The sequence below is a fragment of the Aptenodytes forsteri genome, unplaced genomic scaffold (genome assembly GCF_000699145.1).
Source record: "Aptenodytes forsteri isolate BGI_AS27 unplaced genomic scaffold, ASM69914v1 Scaffold61, whole genome shotgun sequence".
Lineage (NCBI taxonomy): Eukaryota > Metazoa > Chordata > Aves > Sphenisciformes > Spheniscidae > Aptenodytes > Aptenodytes forsteri.
This window is the reverse complement of record NW_008794443.1, coordinates 4199489-4222592: the sequence shown is the minus strand read 5'-3', so window position 1 is coordinate 4222592 and position 23104 is coordinate 4199489. Positions and strand designations below refer to the sequence as shown.

At 38.7% G+C, this 23104-nt stretch overlaps 1 protein-coding gene across 1 annotated transcript in view; it reads right to left on the bottom strand.

Moving 5' to 3' along the window:
- Positions 1-13857: 13857 nt before the first annotated feature.
- Positions 13858-23104, bottom strand: part of RERE (arginine-glutamic acid dipeptide repeats) — a 60767-nt gene continuing 51520 nt past the window's right edge. The window contains exons 3-6 of the mRNA XM_009289787.1: positions 20755-20860; positions 19153-19249; positions 15363-15467; positions 13858-13882 (exon numbers count right to left, since the gene is read on the bottom strand). Of these exons, the coding sequence (XP_009288062.1) occupies positions 13858-13882; positions 15363-15467; positions 19153-19249; positions 20755-20860 (333 nt within the window). The remainder of the gene's footprint in view (positions 13883-15362; positions 15468-19152; positions 19250-20754; positions 20861-23104) is intronic.

The following is a 23104-nucleotide window of genomic DNA, read 5'->3' as shown; positions in this document are numbered from 1 at the left end:
CCTAAATAGGAATAAATTGGTGCATGGACTTCATCACAGTGAATTTTGTCCAAAACCCCCATTTTCTTGTAGAGAACGAGGAAGCATTTAGCCCTCTCCTATCAAAGCACAAAGGTACAGCATCCCCTTCCCATGCTGGGCACCACCCTGACAACTGCTCTTCAGCATATTTTCCTAGTAGTTTTTACATGAAGTCCTTCCTGCTCCGTGCACATTCTTCTGACTGGAAAAGAAAAGGAGTAAATACAAAATCTAGCGTTACTCTGCTAGTTAAGCAGAGGGGCATAGTGCTTGCAGATAAAGCAGCCCCTCTCCTCAAGGCAGCCCTAACTGGCACATGCTACGATCCACCCAGTAAAAGAAACGGAGCGTCGGAAACAGCTCGCTGTGAGAGTGTGTTCACTGCCATCTTGAAAGACTTCAATTAAATAACCGTAGTTAACAGAACACCTGACATACAACACGCACAGACAGAGGACCTTAAAGAGCTATTTTAGCTACAGGTTGGAGTTAAACCCAGAGCAAAACCTACAGAAAACCTCATTAAACTGACAATACCAATCGTTGCCACTTTAGTAATATCTTTCATTTTACAAACTGAGAAACCTGTGACCTCGAGATGAAATGATTTAGACAGGTATGTACGAGCAAGAAGTAGAAATGGAGGCAGCTTCTTAAGCAGGAGGCCCACATTCCTATGTACGGGTGAGCACGCTTAGCACTGCGGGGCAGGAGACCGTTGTCTGAAAGGAGTGCCCTAATCCTCTTGTGAAAAGCAAGGGATGTGGCTCAAGAACAGCCGGTGAACTTCTGCTTGAGAGAGGCCCAAGAGCTGGAATTGCAAGAATGAGGAGTATGGCAGGTCAGGAATGAGGTACGTTAATAGAGTGTTAACAGGAGAGCAAGTGTTAGCTCTCCATAAAGGCTTTAAAAACAAATATCAGAAGGGAAACATATTTCACTTTGCTTTCTCGTGATTCTTGCTTGCTGTAAAGTTTATGCAGAGCCTGAAAACTGTGAAAGCAAAGCTACTGACTGTACAACGACCGAAGTTCGTTAGCAATATTCCACGACTTGTATGGCAACAGACTCCACTGTGCCTGACTCACGTTTATAGTCTAGTCCCCCACTTTCAGAAGAACCACATTCATTCCATCTAAACATTAAAGACAAGAAAAAAAAGTATCGTTATTGGAAAACATTTCAGAAGATGTCAGCCTTCTGCAACCTCTTAGCAATAAGGAAGTTCGGTATCTGTAAGGGTTTGATTTTCCTTGAGGTTTGATTTTCCTTGAATATCTGAAGTCACCTGGAGCAGGTCAATGAGAATCATATACAGTTGATTAGTTATGGGAAGAGGGAAGGCTAGGACAGAATATAGCACAACACTTACTGATATCTCTTGAATTTTCTACATAGAATTCACAACATCAGTCAATTGATCTTTTTCAAAGTACTTGCTCATATCATTGCTCTCACTTCTGGAACTGCAAACCAATGATGAAGCAACTGCCACAAGTAACTATACACAGCAAGTAAAATAGTTATGTCCTTACTCGGGAAAAAACTCATGGATTATATTAAGAAAGCCCTCTTCAACAACCAGGGAAAGCGGGGGGGGGGTTTTTTTTTCTCAGGGGGGGGAAAAAAATCAAGCCCATTACTTCCAAGAAAATTTTCAAATAAGCTCAGGGGCCAGTCAGGAGGCCTCATTCCAACTTCAGAATCCAAATAATGACTTAGGATATGGCGCAGATTACTTTCTGGCATTTTAGGCTTGAAAACATAAGCAGAACCATGGGCTAATTGTGTCACAGAAATCAGAAAGGGAGGTCAATGCTGCACAGGCTCCTCATCTAACGAAAAATAACCAACGTTTGGAATTAGAACCAGTGTAGACACACCAGCACAATGCTCTGTCTAGGCTCATCAGCAATTCAGAAGAACAAATCTTATTACTGTAGATATAGCATTGCACTACTTCTGCTTTTTTAAGGTGAATGCACTTTAGCTGGTAGTAGTTCTCTATAAACAGGTTTATTTTGTGTCACCATTCTCTTGTCTTGAGGGGATAGAATAAAAAAGAAAAAAAAAAGTAATGCCTGTGCTTAAAGAATACTCCCCAAAAAGGAATGTTTTTCTGAATTGGAGCCCTTTGTACACTTTTAAAAGTACACAGGAGTTTTGGTCATTTCCAGTTCTCTCTTCGAACTCATGGCTATTTGTATAGTATAGTAGTGCTGAAGTGGGCTTCTTCCTAACCCTAGGACTGTGGCTCAACCCGGGGTCGCAGGGCTGCAGATGGGAGAAACCTGGGGTTTTTTTGATTCAGTAGAACGGGAGCAGAAGACAACCTACAGCATTCTGCTGGGATCAAGGGTTCCTGCCGCTGCAGTAATGGACAACAGGAGACCAAAGGTTTCTTTGTCAAAATGGTAAATCTCCATCTGTTATTAGCTCACTGCAAAGCTGTGTGCCCACAGAGATTTCATCCTCCTTATGGCATTCATCTTTTGAGTTTACTTTCCCAGTGAAGACTGTATCCATTACAAATTTTAATTTCCAAACCATGGCTGTTTCAACTAGAAAAGCATTTTAATCAGGAAAAAGGTGTATTTTTGGCTACTTTTCACACACACACACCCCCCCAATAGCGTTTGAACTATTTTCGTTCAAGTATGAAAAATACTGCCTTCAGGCAAAGACTAACACTCCTTGAAATTTGGGTTTCAGAAAGTTAGAGACACTCAACTAAATAAAAACTGTGATGCATAATCGACCCTAATGGTCACTCCGAAAAAGGTACTGGATGCGATTTCACCACAAGGGCCCTCATACTGTTAAATGTGTTGGATCCCTTAACAGCACAGTCCACCCCTCTCATTTATTCCTACCGCTAACAGAGTAAGCAACAAGCACTTGAGAAGCCCGGCTGTGAAAGCACATTAGAAGCTGAACTTCTCAACCCACTGAAGAGTTAGTCTCTTTATAACTGCACTTAAGACCTGACCCGGACTCCTAAAGTGCAGTTTCACTGGTAGTTCTGCTATAGCCAGGTGGGACCCACCATCCTTCTAAATACCTCTTGAAGCTTTCCTCCTACGTGGGGGCGATGATGGTAATCAAGTTGGCTGCTGAAAACCATGATATTCCCTATTCCAACTGTTTTCTTGCACAAGCTGTCCCTAGATCCTGTTTATGTTCCCAAGGAACAGGAACAGTGACAGCATGCAGCTTTCACGAGGCCTTGCCCAAACAATTCTTTCTCTAAAGATACAGTTTTTTTGTGAAGCAGTTCTGAAGCTGATATTCTCTGAGCATCTCTTGGAATACAGCTTGAGGACTTCGCTTATGCCCTTTACAAGTTATTGTAGCATATAAACTTCTCCCACTTCTTTTCAAGGTTCATAATGCTTCGGTCTTCACAGCCTCACCGCTCCTGTTGAATGGTATCATCTCCCATGGCTCAAATTATCTTTAGTGCATAAAGATGCACTTGAGGCTGGTGAGGGGTCTGGAGAACAAGTCTTATGAGGAGCAGCTGAGGGAACTGGGACTGTTTAGCCTGGAGAAAAGGAGGCTGAGGGGAGACCTCATCGCTCTCTACAACTACCTGAAAGGAGGGTGTAGCGAGGTGGGTGTTGGTCTCTTCTCCCAACTAACTAGCGATAGGACAAGAGGAAATGGCCTCAAGTTGCGCCAGGGGAGGTTTAGATTGGATGTGAGGAAAAATTTCTTTACTGAAAGAGTGGTGAAACATTGGAACAGGCTGCCCAGGGAAGTGGTTGAGTCCCCATCCCTGGAGGTATTTAAAAGACGTGTAGATGAGGCTCTTAGGGACATGGTTTAGTGGGCATGGTGGGGTTGGGTCGATGGTTGGACTCGATGATCTTAGAGGTCTTTTCCAACCTCAATGATTCTATGATAAAATCATAATACCTGTTAAGAAGCAGGCTCTATCACATAATCACAGCAGAACCTTCACATTTATTCTGCTTTAACACAGAAACTTACATCAATAAATGTTTCATTGTGATGGGTATTTCAGTGCAGTGACAAACTGGGCGGATAAAGGAAATGTGGCGGATATAATTTGTTTGGATTTTAGCAAGGCCTTTGACACAGTACCACACAGGAAGCTCATAGAAAGACTAGAGAATTACGGTCTGGATAATAATACAATAAGGTGGATAAAAACTGTCTGACAGATAGGAAGCAACGAGTTATTAATCAATGGTATTAGATAAGAACAGAAAGAAGAATCTACTCCGATGCCAAGCAATAGGTGCTAGGGCTATTATCATTAAACAGATTCATTAAGGATGAGAAAAAGAATGTAAGTGTTGACAGCATCCAAAACTGATGATTTAGAAATAAGAAACACATCAAATGTGAAAGGAATCAAAATTGTAAGATCCAAATAATGGAGATGTGCATGAGCCAGAACAATGCGGTATTTAATGTATCTTAAAACGTAAAAAAATGTTATTAAATACTGATACAGAATTTGGTTTTGAACTCAGAAATACAAGGTTTTCACTGTGTGAGTATATGACTTCATCGTGTTACTCTACACCGACATGATCTAGTTGTGAAACTGGCTCCCTGGCAAAGCAAACTAAAATAAAAATTGCAGCCACTGTGGTCAGGGAAGATCATATGGCTTCTTTTCTTACAGTAAGGATATTAGTTCTAATGATTAAATTTTAAAGTTTGAAGTAATCACATGTAGTGTCCTTAAATTCTTCTTTGGAAACAGGGTCCTCCTTTAGTTGTAGTCCTGAATTTCCACTGCCTTGCACAGTTAAAGCCTTTTCGTTGCCGATTTCTGGTACAGGAGATGACACTGAGTTATCCCCACAGAGACACTGTGTACATGTAATACTTGCAGTTTAATGGCTACTCCCTCTCCACGTCCTTCACAGATCTGCCCCGAAGAAGTTCAGTCTGACCCTTACCTATGAAAGGGCAAGATCTTGGATGAAAGGCAATATAACTAAGGTGAAATGAAAAAACACATGGCAATGCACATACATTTCATGTGACATACGGCAGAGAAGATCAAAGTGATAAATCTTTATTTTGAATTCTAAATATCCCTAAGTGTTGAGCAATTAAACATGGCAGTTGAATATTTCCAGGATAAACTCAGCAATATCAGCAAGACCTGAAGTTCACTATATCCTGCCTCTTTCTCTCTTACTAATGCTGGAAGTTTCCCTTTCCTTGTACGGAGAACACACCCCCAGCACCATATCTGAGCTTACTCGTGCTGCTCCAAGAATAAGGACAAAATAACTTTTATTGTCCTCTTTCTTGAGACAGCAAAAGCAAGCCGAATAAGTGAGTAAAGGCTGCAGGTTTTCAACTGTAAGAAACTTTGGAAAGTTGTCACAACTCTTACTCCTGACATCGTTAACGGTCCATCGCCTTGCAATCTGACATCAGGAGGCTGCACCTAGTGACCTTTTTGAGATCCATTGTCTATGTTTTTGGGACTTTTGATCTTCTCCCAGGATGTACAACACTTCTACCCTCACGCAGCAGCCTAACCCCATCTCCCTGACAAGCACCTCCTTCCCTCTGCCTCCACTGTGAGAATCTGCCTTCCCTTCTTCACACGCAGAGCTTCCATTCCCCCTCCTTTGCTGGAGAAGGTATTAGGATGAAGACGTGACACTCCTCTCACAGGAGAAAAAGACAAGGAGGGAAGTGGCATCAGCACAGAGGCATGAATTTGTAGTTCTAGTTGATGCCAGAGGAGTGGAAGAACCAGGGGTGGCAATACCCCCTGCAGCTCTCCAGAGCAGCAATGGCAAGTGTGGTTTCTGGGGCCCTGGAACACATTAGGAGAACAGGAGGTCCATCACTGTTTTGCTACCCTAAACAGCTGCCTACTTTGTCCACGTAAAGCAGTTTTTAAAAGGGCCTTCTGCCCACTTGCTTTGGAACTTACCTCTACTGGCCTACCAAGGACCTTGGGAGGAACTTGGGATTTTGATGTGTTAAGAAGGGACATGCTACCTTTTAATAGAAAGTATAGATAATAGAAAGCGAAGTTAGGACTATAGGCTAAAGTTTGGACTTCATATAAGCAGGTGCACCTCAAGTGGTATCAGGACTCTTCCAGACTATGCATGGACTGAGTTTATCCCACCGCATGCAGAAGCACAAATCACTGCACACTTTTACTTAGGCACATTATTTATTCTTTTGCCAGGAGGCCATTAACCTGAAGTCCAAAACCAGCTTCATCTTGCACAATGTTATGCACAAACCATGCCCAGAAGTTCCGCATTATTTCAGTTTATGTAACTGCCATATTAAGCTCAAGGAGCATACTGAACAATATCTTATTGTACAGGCTATTGAGATTCAATATTACAGGGACAATGCTACCAAACCCCCACAATTTCATTCATCTCAGAAATCTCTGGAAATTTAACACCAGAGGACTTTGAGACCTTTGGACTGTATCGTAAATCTGCTGCTTAAACTTTTAATGTAACACCAATGTGAGCTCTCAAATACTTCCCAGTAAAGTCCATATATATAATTCTTGTTTAATTAGACATCGTCCTACAAGAAGTGAAATTCAGACCAAGCTGCAACTACACAAAAGTTCAGGGAAGTTCAGTTCCTGCATTATGATCTGGCAAACCTCTATTATATATTTTTCTTTTTCCCTGGAAACAATACAGAAAAAGAGAATACATCAGCAATGACTCAAACTGATCACTGTGTCAGAACAGGAAATAGTATTTGGAAAAAAAAGGAGGAAAAAATCTTCCATTTACTTTCAATAGTAGTAAAAAAACCAAAAAGGTTTTTATACTACCAGCCACATCCTGCAAAATCTAGCTAATAAAGCAACAGCATAATTACTAGATAAGTTTAAAATGGATTTTTAAAAAGAATGGCTACTTTTGCTGGAGGCAAAGTATATCTAAATATGTTGCAGGACTGGATTCAGAGACCTCAGCATCCTGCCGGCCTGGTCCAATACAAATTATGTTTGTAGTTATCCCAGGGACCTTGAGCTATAGTGTGTACACACTTAAATCTCTGCAATATTTATCTCCGCTTCAAATATGTAAGATGAAGATACACGCTAGGTATGAGCTCAGGCTAGTAGGGCTTCTGCAATTATTCAATTATTCAAAGTGCCAAGACTAAAATTCACTCTGGCTCCATTTGCACTACAAAAAAAAAAACCACCCCTAAATAGGTAATAAAATATTATTATTAGAAAAGTAAGGTTGGGTATTCAACCTGTTCCATAATATGTTTAAACAAAAGTTCAGGGAAGTTCAGTTCCTGCATTATGATCTGGCAAACCTCTATTATATATTTTTCTTTTTCCCTGGAAACAATACAGAAAAAGAGAATACATCAGCAATGACTCAAACTGATCACTGTGTCAGAACAGGAAATAGTATTTGGAAAAAAAAGGAGGAAAAAATCTTCCATTTACTTTCAATAGTAGTAAAAAAACCAAAAAGGTTTTTATACTACCAGCCACATCCTGCAAAATCTAGCTAATAAAGCAACAGCATAATTACTAGATAAGTTTAAAATGGATTTTTAAAAAGAATGGCTACTTTTGCTGGAGGCAAAGTATATCTAAATATGTTGCAGGACTGGATTCAGAGACCTCAGCATCCTGCCGGCCTGGTCCAATACAAATTATGTTTGTAGTTATCCCAGGGACCTTGAGCTATAGTGTGTACACACTTAAATCTCTGCAATATTTATCTCCGCTTCAAATATGTAAGATGAAGATACACGCTAGGTATGAGCTCAGGCTAGTAGGGCTTCTGCAATTATTCAATTATTCAAAGTGCCAAGACTAAAATTCACTCTGGCTCCATTTGCACTACAAAAAAAAAACACACCCCTAAATAGGTAATAAAATATTATTATTAGAAAAGTAAGGTTGGGTATTCAACCTGTTCCATAATATATGTTTAAATAAAACAGATGAGATCAAATGCACCCCCCTGGTGGTCAACCAAACTACAGAATTGAAACTGGTAGGTAATTTTTTAACAGTAAAAAAATTCTAACAAAAACCTGCATATAGCAAAATACAAAATTAAATTCCATCATGTTAACACTAATACCGGGGAAAGGACTACAAGACCATATGCTAATTATGTTTCAGGTAAAGAAGAAAAGAAGTTCAGATATGCAATTGGTAACCAGATTTCTAATAAAATAACAACATCAATCTTTTTCAAGTCTTTTCCAAAATACCAGCAGTGATTAGAACACATTATGGACAAGGCACTTGCCAAGTTTCATGTTTGAAATCAAAGCTGGTTTAAAATTTCCTGAACAACAAAAAAGCATTTTAAAACTGGTAACATTCAGTCATGGTGATATAAGCAAATACCAGCCAATCTGAATCTTGGAACGTTCTTGATCTAATGCCTTTGTGTTGCCACTAAGCCCAGAAAAATACTTCAGGCCCAATTGCTAAGACAGTGAAAATAATATTCACAAATAAAAAAAGGATCATTTACATATTATATAACTACACTATTTGTTTTTTCAATATACCTTGATGGAATTAAAAGCAGAAATCCTTCAAGACTGTTTGTCATCATAACTGAGATGCGTCTACATTTACCAAAGATGAGCCTGCCTGTAATTTGCGTGGATGATCCAAACCCCTCCTTCTTCTCTCCTCTGCACCTCCCCCAGAAAGAGCTCAGCACTCTTGAAGTATGTTCTCTACAAATACTATACAAAGGAAGTGGGTCTACTGTGGAGGAGCTACTTAGTTTCTGTTCATATGCTGAGGAACTCTTTTTGAAATAATGCAGGCCAGCACCATCTCACTCTTCCCCCCACACCAATACTAAGCAATGAGTAAGGAACAAAATTTGAAACTGCATCTTCCACAGTAAAGCTACTTGCAAAATACATTAAGCCTGCCAGGAAACAAAACACCAACTGCTATTCCACTCTGTGACTACCTTTTTCAAGATTGTTGCCCATTTACTCTAATGTGTGCGAGCAGAAAAAAAGAAATATGGTAAGAATTCAAACTTTAGGACAACAGTTTACAAGAAAAAGTACAAGATTCTAGGAGTCATACACACCTGGAAATTCTCATTATGCATCTGTGTGTACTAATAGAGACTATTAAATAAAATACTGTATTATTTAACATCATTTAAATGGAGGTTTGCTTTCAATTACATGTAGTCAACTGTCCCTGTAATCAGTTGGTACAGTAACTGGGCAGAAATTCCCAAACATGTTCAGCCTTTCCTCCTCGAATCTCAAAATTATTTAGAAACACGCTTTCTCTTCCATGAAGAGATACAGTGATGCCAACAACAGCTACATTATTCCCCCAGCAGATCTAGAGATGCTGGAGCAGAACTCAGAAGTCCAGCAGCCAGATCCTCTGCTGTAACCATCTGACGCAAGACTCTCCCTCATGCATTTCTCTCTTTCAGCTTAAGTTTTTATTCTTTAACAACGCCCTACGACATTAATGCCTTTATATTTCCTAACTGTGACTGAACCTCGTATTTGGGCAAAAGAGGATCTTTCCGTCTCCTGAGCTATAACTCAAACCAGCCCAGAATTTTACGCAGTCAGCGATCTCCTTTCTGTCCTCATTGACTGGAAGCCTGCATTAATAAAAAATAACCAGTACATCAGGGCCCTGATGTTCAGAGAGGCAACTAAAGATCTCTCTAATGTATTTAAAAATGCTTCTTCCCCGGTGAATTACAAGAGGAAAATTGTTTTTTCTTTGTTCTAAGCCACATTAAGTCCAAAAGAAGGAAGTCCTACACAGTAAATGTGTACAGAACTATTTCCTACCTCTGCAGGCTGCAGAAAATCCCACTGTGTTAAGTAAGATGGTACCAAGGCCACTTAAACATATTAGCCTATTAAATCTGCATTCCCTTGTTGTTTTTAAAATGCTGATGAAACATTCCATGCCAGTGTTTATTTGTAGGACTTCTGAGGAGTCATGCACTACCACCATTTCTCTTAAACCAGCACGACGGTCCACGTACCACTGGTGAGGCTCTTGCTGATGGCCTGCAGAAAACTCGTTAGTCACATTGCTCTGGCTCACCTTATTCCCAGTTGCTAAACTGCTTTAAAAAAAAAAAAAAAAAGACCAACCCACCATAACATTCTATCAGCTCACTTCTGTTATAAAAATATTACAGGAGGCAACACATGCAGAACAAGACTGTCTTTTTTTCCCAGACTACAGACTAGAAAAAGATAACTACTCCAGATATTTTGCACAGTCTTTACCAGCTGACCAATTTAAATAAGAACACTTACAAGGCCAAATGTATCCAGTCTTCATTTCAACTACAGCTGAAATGCATTTCCGGATTTTTTGTTGCTGTTGTTCTGGATTGGGTTTTTTCCCCTCAAGTTCACAACATGAACTTGAGAAAAAGTTCTCAGCTTTTATGCTACCCTCCAGTTCAGAGATAAATTGAGATATGGGCACATAGAAATAATGTAGTCCAAATTATATTAATAAGTGTGATATCAGCTAGAAAGAACAACCCAAGGAAGTTATACATCCACTTGTCTAAATACAGTTTTTGAGAGGGTTTTTTTGGTCTGCTTGTTTAAAAGGAATCAACCGCGAGGCACTTCAATGCATGACAATACCTAGTGACATGAAGTGAGGGTGCTCAGCATCTTCCATAATTCCTTCCCAGGAATATTAGACAAGAGTGAGACAAAACAACTTCGCTGTAATTTAGTAAGACATACAGAAGCCATCTGTTTCACATCACATGGGCATGTCATACAAACAGTCCCCAATTTCCCTGATCAGGAGGATTCCTGGTTGTATTTAAAATTGCTAAACCTATTTAAAAAAAAAATTGGACTTGCAACACTGTGTAGGAATTGTCTGATTTAAACAAAGTACACCACAAAGTGTCATAGTGGTCTACTAAGTGTAAGCACAGTAACTCATTTTAAGGCTCTGGTTTGAGACATAAGGATGGATACATTTAAAAACCTTTATGATCGTTTCACCCTCTATCACTGCCCTAGGCACTATTACATGCATAGAATCAAAATATTCTGACTGCTAAAAATTAACCAGGCAAAAGGATCAAAATAGCAAAACAGAGCTCTGCAGTCCTCTTCAGCCTCTGTTTGCATTTTGGCTGTAGATGTTAATCTATCATTCAACTACAATTTTTTCTAAAGAGGGGCAACATTAAGAGGAAGCTTTGAAAATCCTACTTATACACAACTCCACACTGGCTTCTTGACTTCTTAAGAATATATCTTTATACTACCCCTTATCTGTTTCTAGACCTGAAACTTGTATTCCACCCACTATGCTTTCCACTGCAGGGGCAGGGGGGGGGAACAGGCTCATGATTCAGACTTTCAACAGAAATCCCCTTCTAGACAACACAAAATAGGAAGCCATGAAGGACAAGAAAAAGAACTAGCAAGTCACCTTCAATTTCACTCTTGGGAACGCTTCTCTCAGAGACACACCAATACTCATTTAGCTCACGGTATTACCAAACAAGAGCACTTCAGAAGAAAAAGATTAAAAATGAAGAAAAAGCAAATGTTGTGGAATAAAAACACAGAGAAGATCCTGGTCTTCCCAAAACATCTATTCAGAAAATTCACCTGTGCCTTGACTGTTTGGAGTTATTTTGTTCTACAATGCAAAACAGTGTTGTTGAAGAGTAATTTTGATTCACGGTCATGAAAACTGTTTGTAGAATAATATCCGATTACTCATAGTTCCAAGTAAAAATTCAGTAACATTTAAATCTATGTATATTTACAGATGTCCGTGTCAGACAACACTTCATAATGTATTTATTTACTCCTGAGATCAAAGAACTGATTGCCTAGTACATGCCAGTACACTACAAAAACAGGCCAGTAACAATACTGGCATTTGGCATGCCTGCAGCCTCGAGTAAGATAGTTCAGTGTTGTTTCTATAAGTCCATACAGGATGTCAGAGTACAAAAGGAAGGACTGGAAGAAGTTCTTGCCAGAATCAGCTACATCTGGCACTATACTACAGATAGGGTAAGAACTAGAGTTGCAGGAAACAAGTGGTAAGATGTGAGCTGGTGAAAAACAGCTGTCTGAGGTCAAGCGGCATGTTCAACAGCATTCCCAAGCCTTGCTGCAGATTTCTTTTTAACAGGCAGAGCTGATTTCTGACTCAAATACCAAAATCAACAGCTTAACTCAAGCTGGTGCAGTTACTGATTTTCTGAAGTGGTACACCAGGTCTGTTTGTCCATTAATGCTTCTTGACTGCTACTCTATACACTTTGAAATGCTTCTAAACCAATTTCAGGGCATACACAATGCACCTAACATTTCTTCTTTGATAAAGCATTGGTCTCATCTGGCCATTTGGGGAGCCCAAAAGTTTGAGTGGGATTCCATGATAGTGGAATTAGTCAGTGTCAGGGCAGTCCCTTCTCTGAAAAGACATGAAATTAATTATTTTAAAGTACTTAGCATAAAGTGAATTTTCTTTCTCAGCTGGCTATACAAGCTTAGTGGATGTATTCCACACACTTGAGAGCCAGGAACATATTTCAGGTCTACTTACTAGCTTGATTAACACTCTATTCAAGGTGGTAACACCCAGCCTCTAGCTTTAATATTAGTTTCGGTTTTTATTCCACAATCAGATTTTTCTCACTGATGTGAAAATTACTGAAACATAGCGTGTGATCTTTTACCAAACTCTGTAGAAAAAAAAACAACCAACAGCTTGATATATACTGTAAAGAAAAAAGTTATCCCAAAACGCACAGGTTTACCACTTCCAGACCACAGAATGATCGACAACAGGATCACGGTTGGTATTTCCCAAGCTAGACCTATAGTCAGCAAGCTTTCAAATAGAAAAGAAAGGACAAAGCATACTTTCCTTTAGCACTGTGTGCTCCAAGAACAAAAGGGCCTCTTATTACACATCCACCACACCAGTGTTTTGGATGTTTTTGGGGGTCTGGGATTTTTGCAGGTTGTTTTGCAAATAGAACACATGAAACTGTAGAAAATAGTCAGATTCCCAACACACTGAGCTGCATTTCAGAGTCCTGGAAAACTATATGAACATCTTATGCTGAACACAGAATCACTCAAACAGAAATGTATCTTTGTAGATGCAATCCACAGCTCAAGCATGTTTGGTCTAAGAATGTATCCTGTCACACAGTTCCACAAGTCAATCGAGGGGGTCACATTGCAGATTTCAGAACCTTATCTTGAACATACTATTACTTCAAGCTACCATGAACATATGCCACCCTTTCAACGTGAAACAAAACACTACACTAGAAAAGGACGTCAAGTTCAAGACAAAGTTTTGTTTTTATAGACAGACCACCAACAGGTCATCCTGGAATGTTACAATTATTTTACTTCCAAAAGCAAAATGAATCTAGAATTAGGTATTCAAAGAAGCATGCATTGCAAAGCAGTAGCAAATGCACAGGTCAAAAATAATCAAGCAACCTAGACTCAGCTCCTTTTTCTAAACCTCCCCCCATTCCAAGACAAAACACAGACTTGAAGAGCTAGAATTAAAAAAAACCCTGGCTGCAACCAAATGAAGAAAAACCTACATTTTGAGAGCTGGTTAGTCTGAGTAATTAGCTGATCACTAAGTGCTATGCTTTGTCATTTCATTGATCTTTTCAGGCTCAGTCATTTTCTAATAGCTGGAAGAATTAACAGCTACTTCTACACAGAAAGTGGGTTTAAAACTACACCGACAACTCACATAAATGGCATTTCATAAGAGAAATAATCCATTAAACACAGAACTTGAACACTGATACAAATAGTTCATTTAGCATTCACAACCTCAAAACTGCATTGAAGAAAAGTGACAAAGTTAAATATCGGGGTCAAGCATGATGCTGAATATCGGAGAGGTGTATCATGACAAACTTCATAAATGCCTCGCCTTGTCAGACTGCTCCAAAAAAATACACAAATGATGTTACAAAAACATTTTAACATACTGTATTTTAAAATATTATAGGATTTAATGCCCTTTTCCCAGAGCTCAGCACCATACACTAGCAAGATTGCCTCCTAGGGACTTACACTGACAACACCAGGTATGAATGTAAACTGAATCGATTAAGGGAGTTTACCTAGTCCAGTACCCTGTCCCAGACATACGGACAGTTGGAGACACTTCAGGGTAAGGTACAGGAAGCCTCATAAATGGGCAATTACATAGTAATAGGCCCACACAGGGAGTTTCTTCCTAACTGCAAGCAGTTAGTGGTTGGCTACGCCCTGAAGCACAAAGATTCGTATCTGCATTAAAAACAGTAAATCTACAATGTAACAATTCAAATATTTAATTATTTATATGCCTATCTAATCCCCACTTAAAATAATACTTTTCTCAACAATATCTAGAAATCAAGGTCCACAAGCTAATTATGTTTTCTGCATTGAAAGAAACAATAACTTTCAGTCAGCAGAGACCTTGCTGAGCCCTGTCACGCATTATTCTTTTACTCAAGTGCTCAAAGAAATACGCCCCTAGACAACAAACTCTTTAAGGCTGGTATTTGTAAGGCATTCTCTGTGTTTACAAAACTACATAAATGAAAAAATAAGAGTTAGGGATTGGACCTGAAAAATAACGAAGGTACAGCCCAGTACCAGCTATGCTTTCCAAACACAGCTGACAAAGATGGGTTGGACAACTCCCAGGCAGATTGAAAGAACTGTGAAATGAAAGACCATGCTGAACATGCCTTCTTCAAATACGTATTAATTCCCAAAAAAAGTTCTTTCTGTAACTCTAATTTGCTCCAGGCCAGTGAAGCCTAAACTAGGAATTGTTGATATGGGACCCTATATGAGTGTTTACACATGAAAGCATGAATTCCCACACTTAAAAACTTTCTATTTGATTTCTTAAAAGTGTATGAATTTCAATGTTCCTTACTAGAAGATGTGAATGTATTTTTTTAAAGTATTTTCAGGGGTGTGCAATTAGCCAATGAGACAGCTAAGAATTCCTGCTAATGTTTGCAACCTTTAAAAAAAATTTCACAGTTCTAAAAACCTGTTTTGAAGCAGTATGTTATTTACCCAGAGATGCGACCGGCTATCGTGACTCACTGCACAATTTTGTTATCTGCTGTTAATTTTCCTCCTATACATACACTCAGCAGGAAGAGGTAGCTTCTCCCTCGCATTTTCTTCCACTCCACCTTCCTATCAGCATCATACTTGATTTTAACTTTTCTTCCCTTGAGTAGTTTTCCTGTTGCTACAGGCTCAGATCAGTGGTAAAGCTTGCCTTTAAAAGTCACTTCACTTACCTTGTCTCTGGATTATAGCCCAGTATGTAGAAAAATGAATCCACTCGGGCTTTAAACTCTCTAGCAGCAAATATGTCAGAGAAATGGGAGATATTACACTTCCCTCTGAAAGAAAGAGGGAAAATGGTATTAGAATTCTACCTTGAATAACAGCTATTTTAATTAAGTGCCACTGCAATCTGTGTATAAGCCACAGAAATCCTTGTGTTCTCATAAATATCTAAAACTTCATCAATATAAGCCTGTTGAAACAAATAACCATGCAGATTCTTCCCATGGTGGAAAGGGAAGAAAATTCAGTTACAATGTCTCAGATGGTGTTCTACAAACATTCATTAATTCTCATTCAGCCAGCACACAGTCCCGAGAGCCCAAATTTAATCAGACTAATGAACAGTATCTACCCTAGAAATACAATCCTGAAAATGTCTTCTTTTCAAAGTTTTTGAAGTCCTATTGCACTTACATCTTTAAGGAAGCTTCAAAAATTCTACTATTCATATTATTTGAGAAGTCAGCTTTTTATTTAGAAAGCTAAATAAAACTTCAGTTTAATAACACTTCCAAATAAAAAGCAAATCTACGCTGTTTTTAGCAAGACTGCAATCCTAACAATGCAAATTCCAAACACACAAAAGTTTCTTCCTTCTACTTTCATACATAAAAGAGTAAAACTCAGACATTTAAAAAAAAAAAAAAGAGAAGAGGATTTATTAGCTTGTTCTACAACAGATTGTTAATAATTTTTTTTAATATAGTTTGGTGATAAAGTCATTATCCTTAAGGATGAGCATAAAGACTCGCTGTAAGAAGTTGCATCTCATTTCCACAAGGGTTTGTTGGACTGTTAATGTTCCACAGCTGCTCATGTTTTGTCATTCAATGCATTGCAGTTTACTGCCACCAAGTAAATCGGATCAGAAGCGGGCAGAGACAAGTGGGCCAGACAGCCGAAGAGTTAGTGCTTTTTATCTAAACCTGATTCAATGCAATAAGCAAAGCACAAGATTTTGCTCTTTTTCAGTATGTCAAGCTTTCTAGTACTAATACAGATAGCATCTCTTTTCACTGGTATTTACTGAATAGTATTTGCTATTATAAATAAGCTGCTATGGGGCTTATTTAACATTGTAAAAAGGTTTGCCCGTCTTGGTTAAAATTGAATGACAAGTGCTATTGCCACCAGTACACCAAGATGAATAATTATTTTGCCCGTAATAACACTGGATCTGTTTGCCTAGTCTTCTCAGCAGAGCTTAAAAGCACTGCCTACTTGAAACAACCGCACTAGAAAGTTGAAATGCTAAGCTTGCTTCCCTTCCTAATCTTTTCATGGTAAAGCACTTCAAAAAAGCTTGCCAATCAACAGCCACTAAGAACGATGCCTTCTAACATGAGCTCTCCGATACACAACATCAACTACTACAGGTGAGGAAAAAACACACCAGAAGGATGAAGGATGAATAAAGTTGCCGACTGTTCTAAGACAAAATCAATACAGCTATCCTGTGAGCTGAGGCTGCATAATTGTCCCTATGATTGCCTAATTCTCAGTCAATTGCCCTTCTGGCAAAGGACAAAGCAACACTGGATTTTGCACAGGTCATGCCAGGTTGTAATGGAACATTAACAAGGTCCGTAATTGAGACATCACACAGAAATACTGAAAGACAAACTTGTTCACTGATACTTATTTTATCCCTGGTGGCTGAAGATAGTTTCCTAGTTTAGTCACTTAGAAAGAAAGAAAACGAGAAGGGGTATTTGTTTTGATATTTCACATTAAATTCACAATTCAGAAGTATTTTGGGGAAAATATTTAGTTTCCTTTCAATAATTCATCTGACAGTTAATAGGCATTTTCCAGATAAGCTTGTATTATCTATATTCATGAAAGCAGTACATCTTGTTCATAGCATTTCAGACAAGTAGTACTATGTATTACCCACAAAGATTTACCATATAGGTAAAAAGGACTAACTTTTATTACACACTTCCACAGGGATCTACAAGTATCCTCTAGTTAAATTTTTCCACTGGTTAGAGCAGAAGATTGGTAGTTACAATCACTGGTTTTATTTCCCAGTTTGTCATCAACTCATTGTGTGACCAGAGCTATTTGCCTGCAGAGGGCAGAGAAGTAATCTCATATTATAATAAATTAGAATTTCATGTTAACCCTCCCTTCATGCATCACAACACATTCTGCCTACTCTATGTTCTCAAACTGTAAGAACACCATGTGCAATTACCCTTATGTTTGTCTTGTACACTGAAAGTTACTGATGTGTATTAATCACAATTTGCTAGAAAAGAATCAGAAAAAATATCTTTATCCTGCAAAAGTATATTATCTCAATTATCAGCATCTTTTGATAATTCTTACAGGCTTGTAGATGGTATCTAAAGTACAAACAGTCCAGAACACAACAAAACAACAGCAAAACCATATGCCAACAAAGAGAAACAAGAGAGTAATCCAAAAGGTGCCCATGGTATGCACTTCCAAACAAAAAGAAGGCAGATGAAACACAAGACAGGTTGAGAAAGCGATCAGTTTGGTCTTTCAAGCAGCCTCCACTCTTTTTGGAAGGGGAGAATAGAAAGTTATTTTTCAAGTTTGCTTGGTATACATATATATTCCATTTTTATCTTTTCTTTAAAGAAAAAAACAGAAAGGATGTAGAAGAGAAGTTAAAATACTCCCAGGGAAAACTCCATAAACATAGTTCAGTTTCCCTCTGTTTAAGCAGACAGATTTCCAAGATTGGTTCCATCAAGACAACCAACCTCCCGCTAGCTTGTTTCTAAGCATGCGGATTTAAAATTGGAAGACGACCTTCTGCAACTCAGAAAAGGCATTGTGGAATTTCATGAGATTATAGTACACCACTGGAATTTTCAGAGTTTATAAAAAAGTCTAATGTAAATCAAAGACTTCTTCCCACCCTTATAACAGAAGTTGCAGCTAGTTTGTCTTGAAGTAAGTGGCTTCAGCAAAGTGACTCTGAACAAAAAATGTCTCCAGATGGTTCTAGTGAAACACCATCTGAGCATTATTATCAGGGAGATTATTCAATTTGCATTTTGACAATATCCATGCATGTTTGGCATGTTGAAAATTGGCTGAAAAATAATGCCTTGCTATTTCTATTTGAAAACATTTTTAAGTAACGGTGTATCCCCTCAGCCTAGTCAAAGGTTGGCCACTTAAGTTAAAAAACTTAGTGGGTAAAGAGAGCAGCAACCTCCAGGGAAGGGCAGATAGTACAGAAAACAATACAGGGGTCCATTACCTCCTGTCTGTACAGCCAGTTTTTAATGGAGCTCTTAGCTGAGCTGCAACAATGACAAGTGCCCAGAGCAAAAGCCTTTAATGCAATTTAATCAGGGCAACATACTAACAGTCACTTTACTAGGAGACGCTATTGTTAATAGTGAAATCAAACACAGAGGAGGGAAGGGTAGTATTTCTTCGGGAACTAGCAGTAACCTAAACTGGCAATGATGGGAAACAATGTCTTCTGAGCAACATTGATTAACTGAGATTAAAACGAGATTGTAGAATTACAGCTTCTTTTTGAATGAGAACAGATAACACAAGTTAATTACTGTAGGAGATGAGGAGAAAGCTGAACAGTATGCTATGAGCATATGAGCTATATGCGCTATGAGCTATGATTAGCAGTATGCTAATGATCCCCCCCCGCAAAACCAGAAAAAGCACCTTTCTCAATAAGGTTTTTCTCATCCACCTCTGAGACACAGCACCACATCCTCTGTAACTTACCTGAGGGCAGCAGCGTGGTAAGTGTCAACATAATCTGAAATGAAGAGCTCTCGATTCTTGATAACTGGGTCTGTAATAACAAGCTCTCGTCCAGAGTCTGCCAGAAAGCAAAAACACAAACAAAAAAACCACCAACACATTAGCTGCAGTCTGAAAGCATCTACCATTGCCATTTTGCAGGTGTTTTTTTTTTTTTACAGGTCAAAGTTTGAGGATGTTTCTTAGATACACACTCCTCAGTGTTAAGGTGACAAACATTCAGATTGTTTACATGGCCTGTAAGGTATGGAAATAACATGATACCCATTTTTACACGTGAATTCTCCCTTGCCATACCTAAAGAACTGCTGAACGGAAACAGATTTTAGGGGTACTGGATGACACATCTTACCCACTGACCACTAGAAGTGGTCACTCCTAGGTGAAAGGAACTAGGCAAATTAATTGATCACTGACTTTTGGTTTCTGGGTTAAGGTTTTGGTTGTTTGCATATTCTTCAACAAAATCTTGACAGTACTAACTGCTTAGTGCTCTGGCTTTGAGATAAATATTGATACTCATGTTCAAATACAGAAAATTCTCAGTATTAACAAAAAACTGGAAGACAACTTTTTCCATGACTTCTTTATAATACCTTTGAAGAACAGACAAAAATACTTCTCCACATCCAGAAGTGTGACACAAAAAAGCAGCCATGTTATCAAAAATGCTCACTTTTTGACACTGTGCCTATAATCCCATTGTTAGAAGTTTCAAATAAATTAGTAAGAGAAATGTTAGACTTGTGCAGCTTTTGCTAAAAGCACATGGAAAGCGTCCTTAATGCCTGCAAAAAGGAGAATGTATGCGCAACTTTGTACTGTCATGCACCAAAAAGTTGCTGTGTTCCATATTTCAAACATGAACTTTTATCATCACAATTCACCTTGGAGTATCTTCAGAATTTTAACAGTTCCCTCAAGGAAATTTCCTGGTAAGAATAGAAGCAAATGTTATGCCTCCCCTAGAGGCAAGAGATAAATGACACTGGAATATGTACTAAAGTTTCTTCTGCTTCTATTAAACCCAAGATCACACTTGTTTTTGCAAAGAGAAAAGGGGGAACTCAGCTACAAGTGCTTCAGTTACATCACTTACTGCAATATTAATCACAGTGAGTATTCATACGTGCAAGGTAGTGTGAATGCAAAAACGTAGTTCTCATGACACTATGGCAGAATCACAAAAAATAGAAGAGATTCACAATTTCTTCAGACAACTTGGTCTTCAGCCAGTTAGGTATTAGTACGCTGTCCAGAAGGCCTACAAAGGATCCAATGTTATTTTTCTTTTCTACTCTCTCTTAAGGCATTAGTATAATACAGCACAGTATTTAAACCATACCTGAAATGCATCTGATTATAGCTATGGTTACAGGACATACACTAGTTAGAACAAACAAGGCATGTAAGAAACACTATCATCCATCTTCTAATATATTGTTTTCATCAACAGTCCTTGCGTCATATCCCTATGCAAAAGCGTTCTTGCTTTCTGGACTGTTAAAACTTAAAATTCAGAGTACAAGTAAAGAAGGCCTTACTCTACAGAGCCTAACTTACCATTCTCATTGTGTCTGTCCTGAACCAAATGCTGATAGACTGAATCTGGGACTTCAGACTGGCGATAGTACCATTTGACATTCATAAGGAGGTGGTCCCGTTTACTCTGAAAAAGAAGGTCTAAAGGCATTACTAAAAAGGAAATCAGACCACATCTGACACAATCTTCTAAAGTATAAAATTTGTTTTCACACTGAAGAAAACCTGAGGTAAGACCTAAAAGGGAGGAAAACATATTTCTATGACAATGAAACAAGGGCAACGATTGACTTTCAAACTAGGCAAAGGCAACAAGAACCTACTGCATCATCATGCAGTTGTTTCTCTATATATCTGACCGGCAAATACTAATCTATTCACTTACAAAAAACTAACCCAAGAAAAGAAGAGGCAGGGATCAGAAAAGGACTGGAATTTTAGGCCTCATGCAGCATGATCTTAGTCTGCTAATTCCTACAAACAAAAAGTATTTGCGGCCAAACACGGAAAAAAGAATACCAATAGCAACATAATTCAATGCAACCATTCTTAACCGTTGTAACCAAGAGATACCAGATTTTTTTTCCCCCAAGGACAGATGGATTCAGACGTAATCGTAGAAGTTATTACACTCCTTCACACAAAGGAATAGGATGCTGCACTTCAATCCCAACAATTATAGGCTCACGTACCTCACAAAACCAACAGCAAAACTTAGACAAAACCATCTTCCTCAAGCGCTCCTTTTTCATTTGAGAATCCAGCTACCAGTTTGTTCCTTCTTAGAAGGAAACTGAAGCATAAACACCACTTAAAAAGAATTTTTAGATCAAGTTATTACAGACTCTCTGCTTCGGTTTATCTCTGAAACCCTTGGTAGTCAATTCTTTCTACTACTCCAAAACACTTGAAGAAACAGAGGAAGGCCTAGGGGAAATTAACATTCTTTTGGAATGAGGCAACTGCAAGCACCGTTTGTTTTTTCTCGACTACAGTTCTCTAGACCCTAAGACTGCTCGTAAAAGGCAACTGCAAGCACCGTTTGTTTTTTCTGGACTACAGTTCTCTAGACCCTTCTAAGACTGCTCTTAAAACATTTACATTTAAAAATTAAATCACAGGTTACTGGACCAGAAAGTTCTTATCTCTCCTGTTCACATCAGCCTAGTTGTTACAGCAGTTTCCACCCTTTCTGCTTAATAAACAACATCAAAATCTTTCCATTAAATGCACTTCTTGAAGCCTTTGACTAAAAACACATGTAATACCACAAAAAAACTGCTAGTGGCAGCATTGTGCCAGAGAAAAGCTTAACTAATCCACCACTACCACATGTGCTCTATGTACTGAATGCCTCAAAAAACATTCAAGAACATACTAAGCATACTTGTGTCGTACACGAGAAACCTGAACCTACTTTTTTTTATTAAAAAAAAAACCAAACACATTTGCAGTCAAAGACAACAAGCTTATCTAATGCATGAAAAAAATCAAAAGGACAAAGTCTGAGAGCCAACGCTGATTTCTGCTGCCTGCTGTTCAAAAAAGGTGGTTGCAGACTTTTCTGTTCTCCTGAAATAAAGTTCTACGCATCACAGTCTTTATGAATAGTTTCTCTGAATTCCGAAGACAAAAAAATGCACTTAAGTGTTCTGTTACCCTCTTGCTAAGAGTTCATAAATTCTATTAGTGCTAACAAGAACTGCATGCAACAATGATGGGAAACATTAACCCAGCATTTCTCTGCAAATTCTCTTTGCGTTTCTTAGTTGAGAGGAATAAGCACCCCTCTTGTGTTACACAAAGCCTGAGCACACTCAGAAAGCATCACCTTATGGCACTAAAACTACTCACTTATACACATGGACAGTTTACAACAAGCATCAAAAGCTAATGCTTCAATTTTCTTGGTTTGTTCCACTAAAGTCGGGTGTCTTTCAAATAGTACAACACTCCAAGGAGCACTGTAAAGTAAGTATGTAAGTACACATGTGTATGCAACCATGAAGGACTACAAAATACAGTACTGAATTTTGTTGGGCGCGGTGTTTTTTGAGTAGCAAATTACATTGGGGCAGGAGGAGAAGGACTAGAAATCTACACTGTGGTCAGGCAGGGATGGTGCTTACAAATGCTTATCTGCAAACCAAACCATCAAAAGTCTGAACAACAACCAGCAGCCAATGGAGAGATCTGAGAAGAGGCAACGAGTTACTCTATCTTGGTAAAAAGAAGAGCTACTCATGGAGAGGACAAAGGTAGCAAGCGATGAGTGAACAGATACAACCTCATACGTAACCCTACAGCAACTCTGCAAGGAGGGGGCAGTTCTGCAGAAAGAACTGTGGAAGCGTAACAGTTTTGTGTGAAG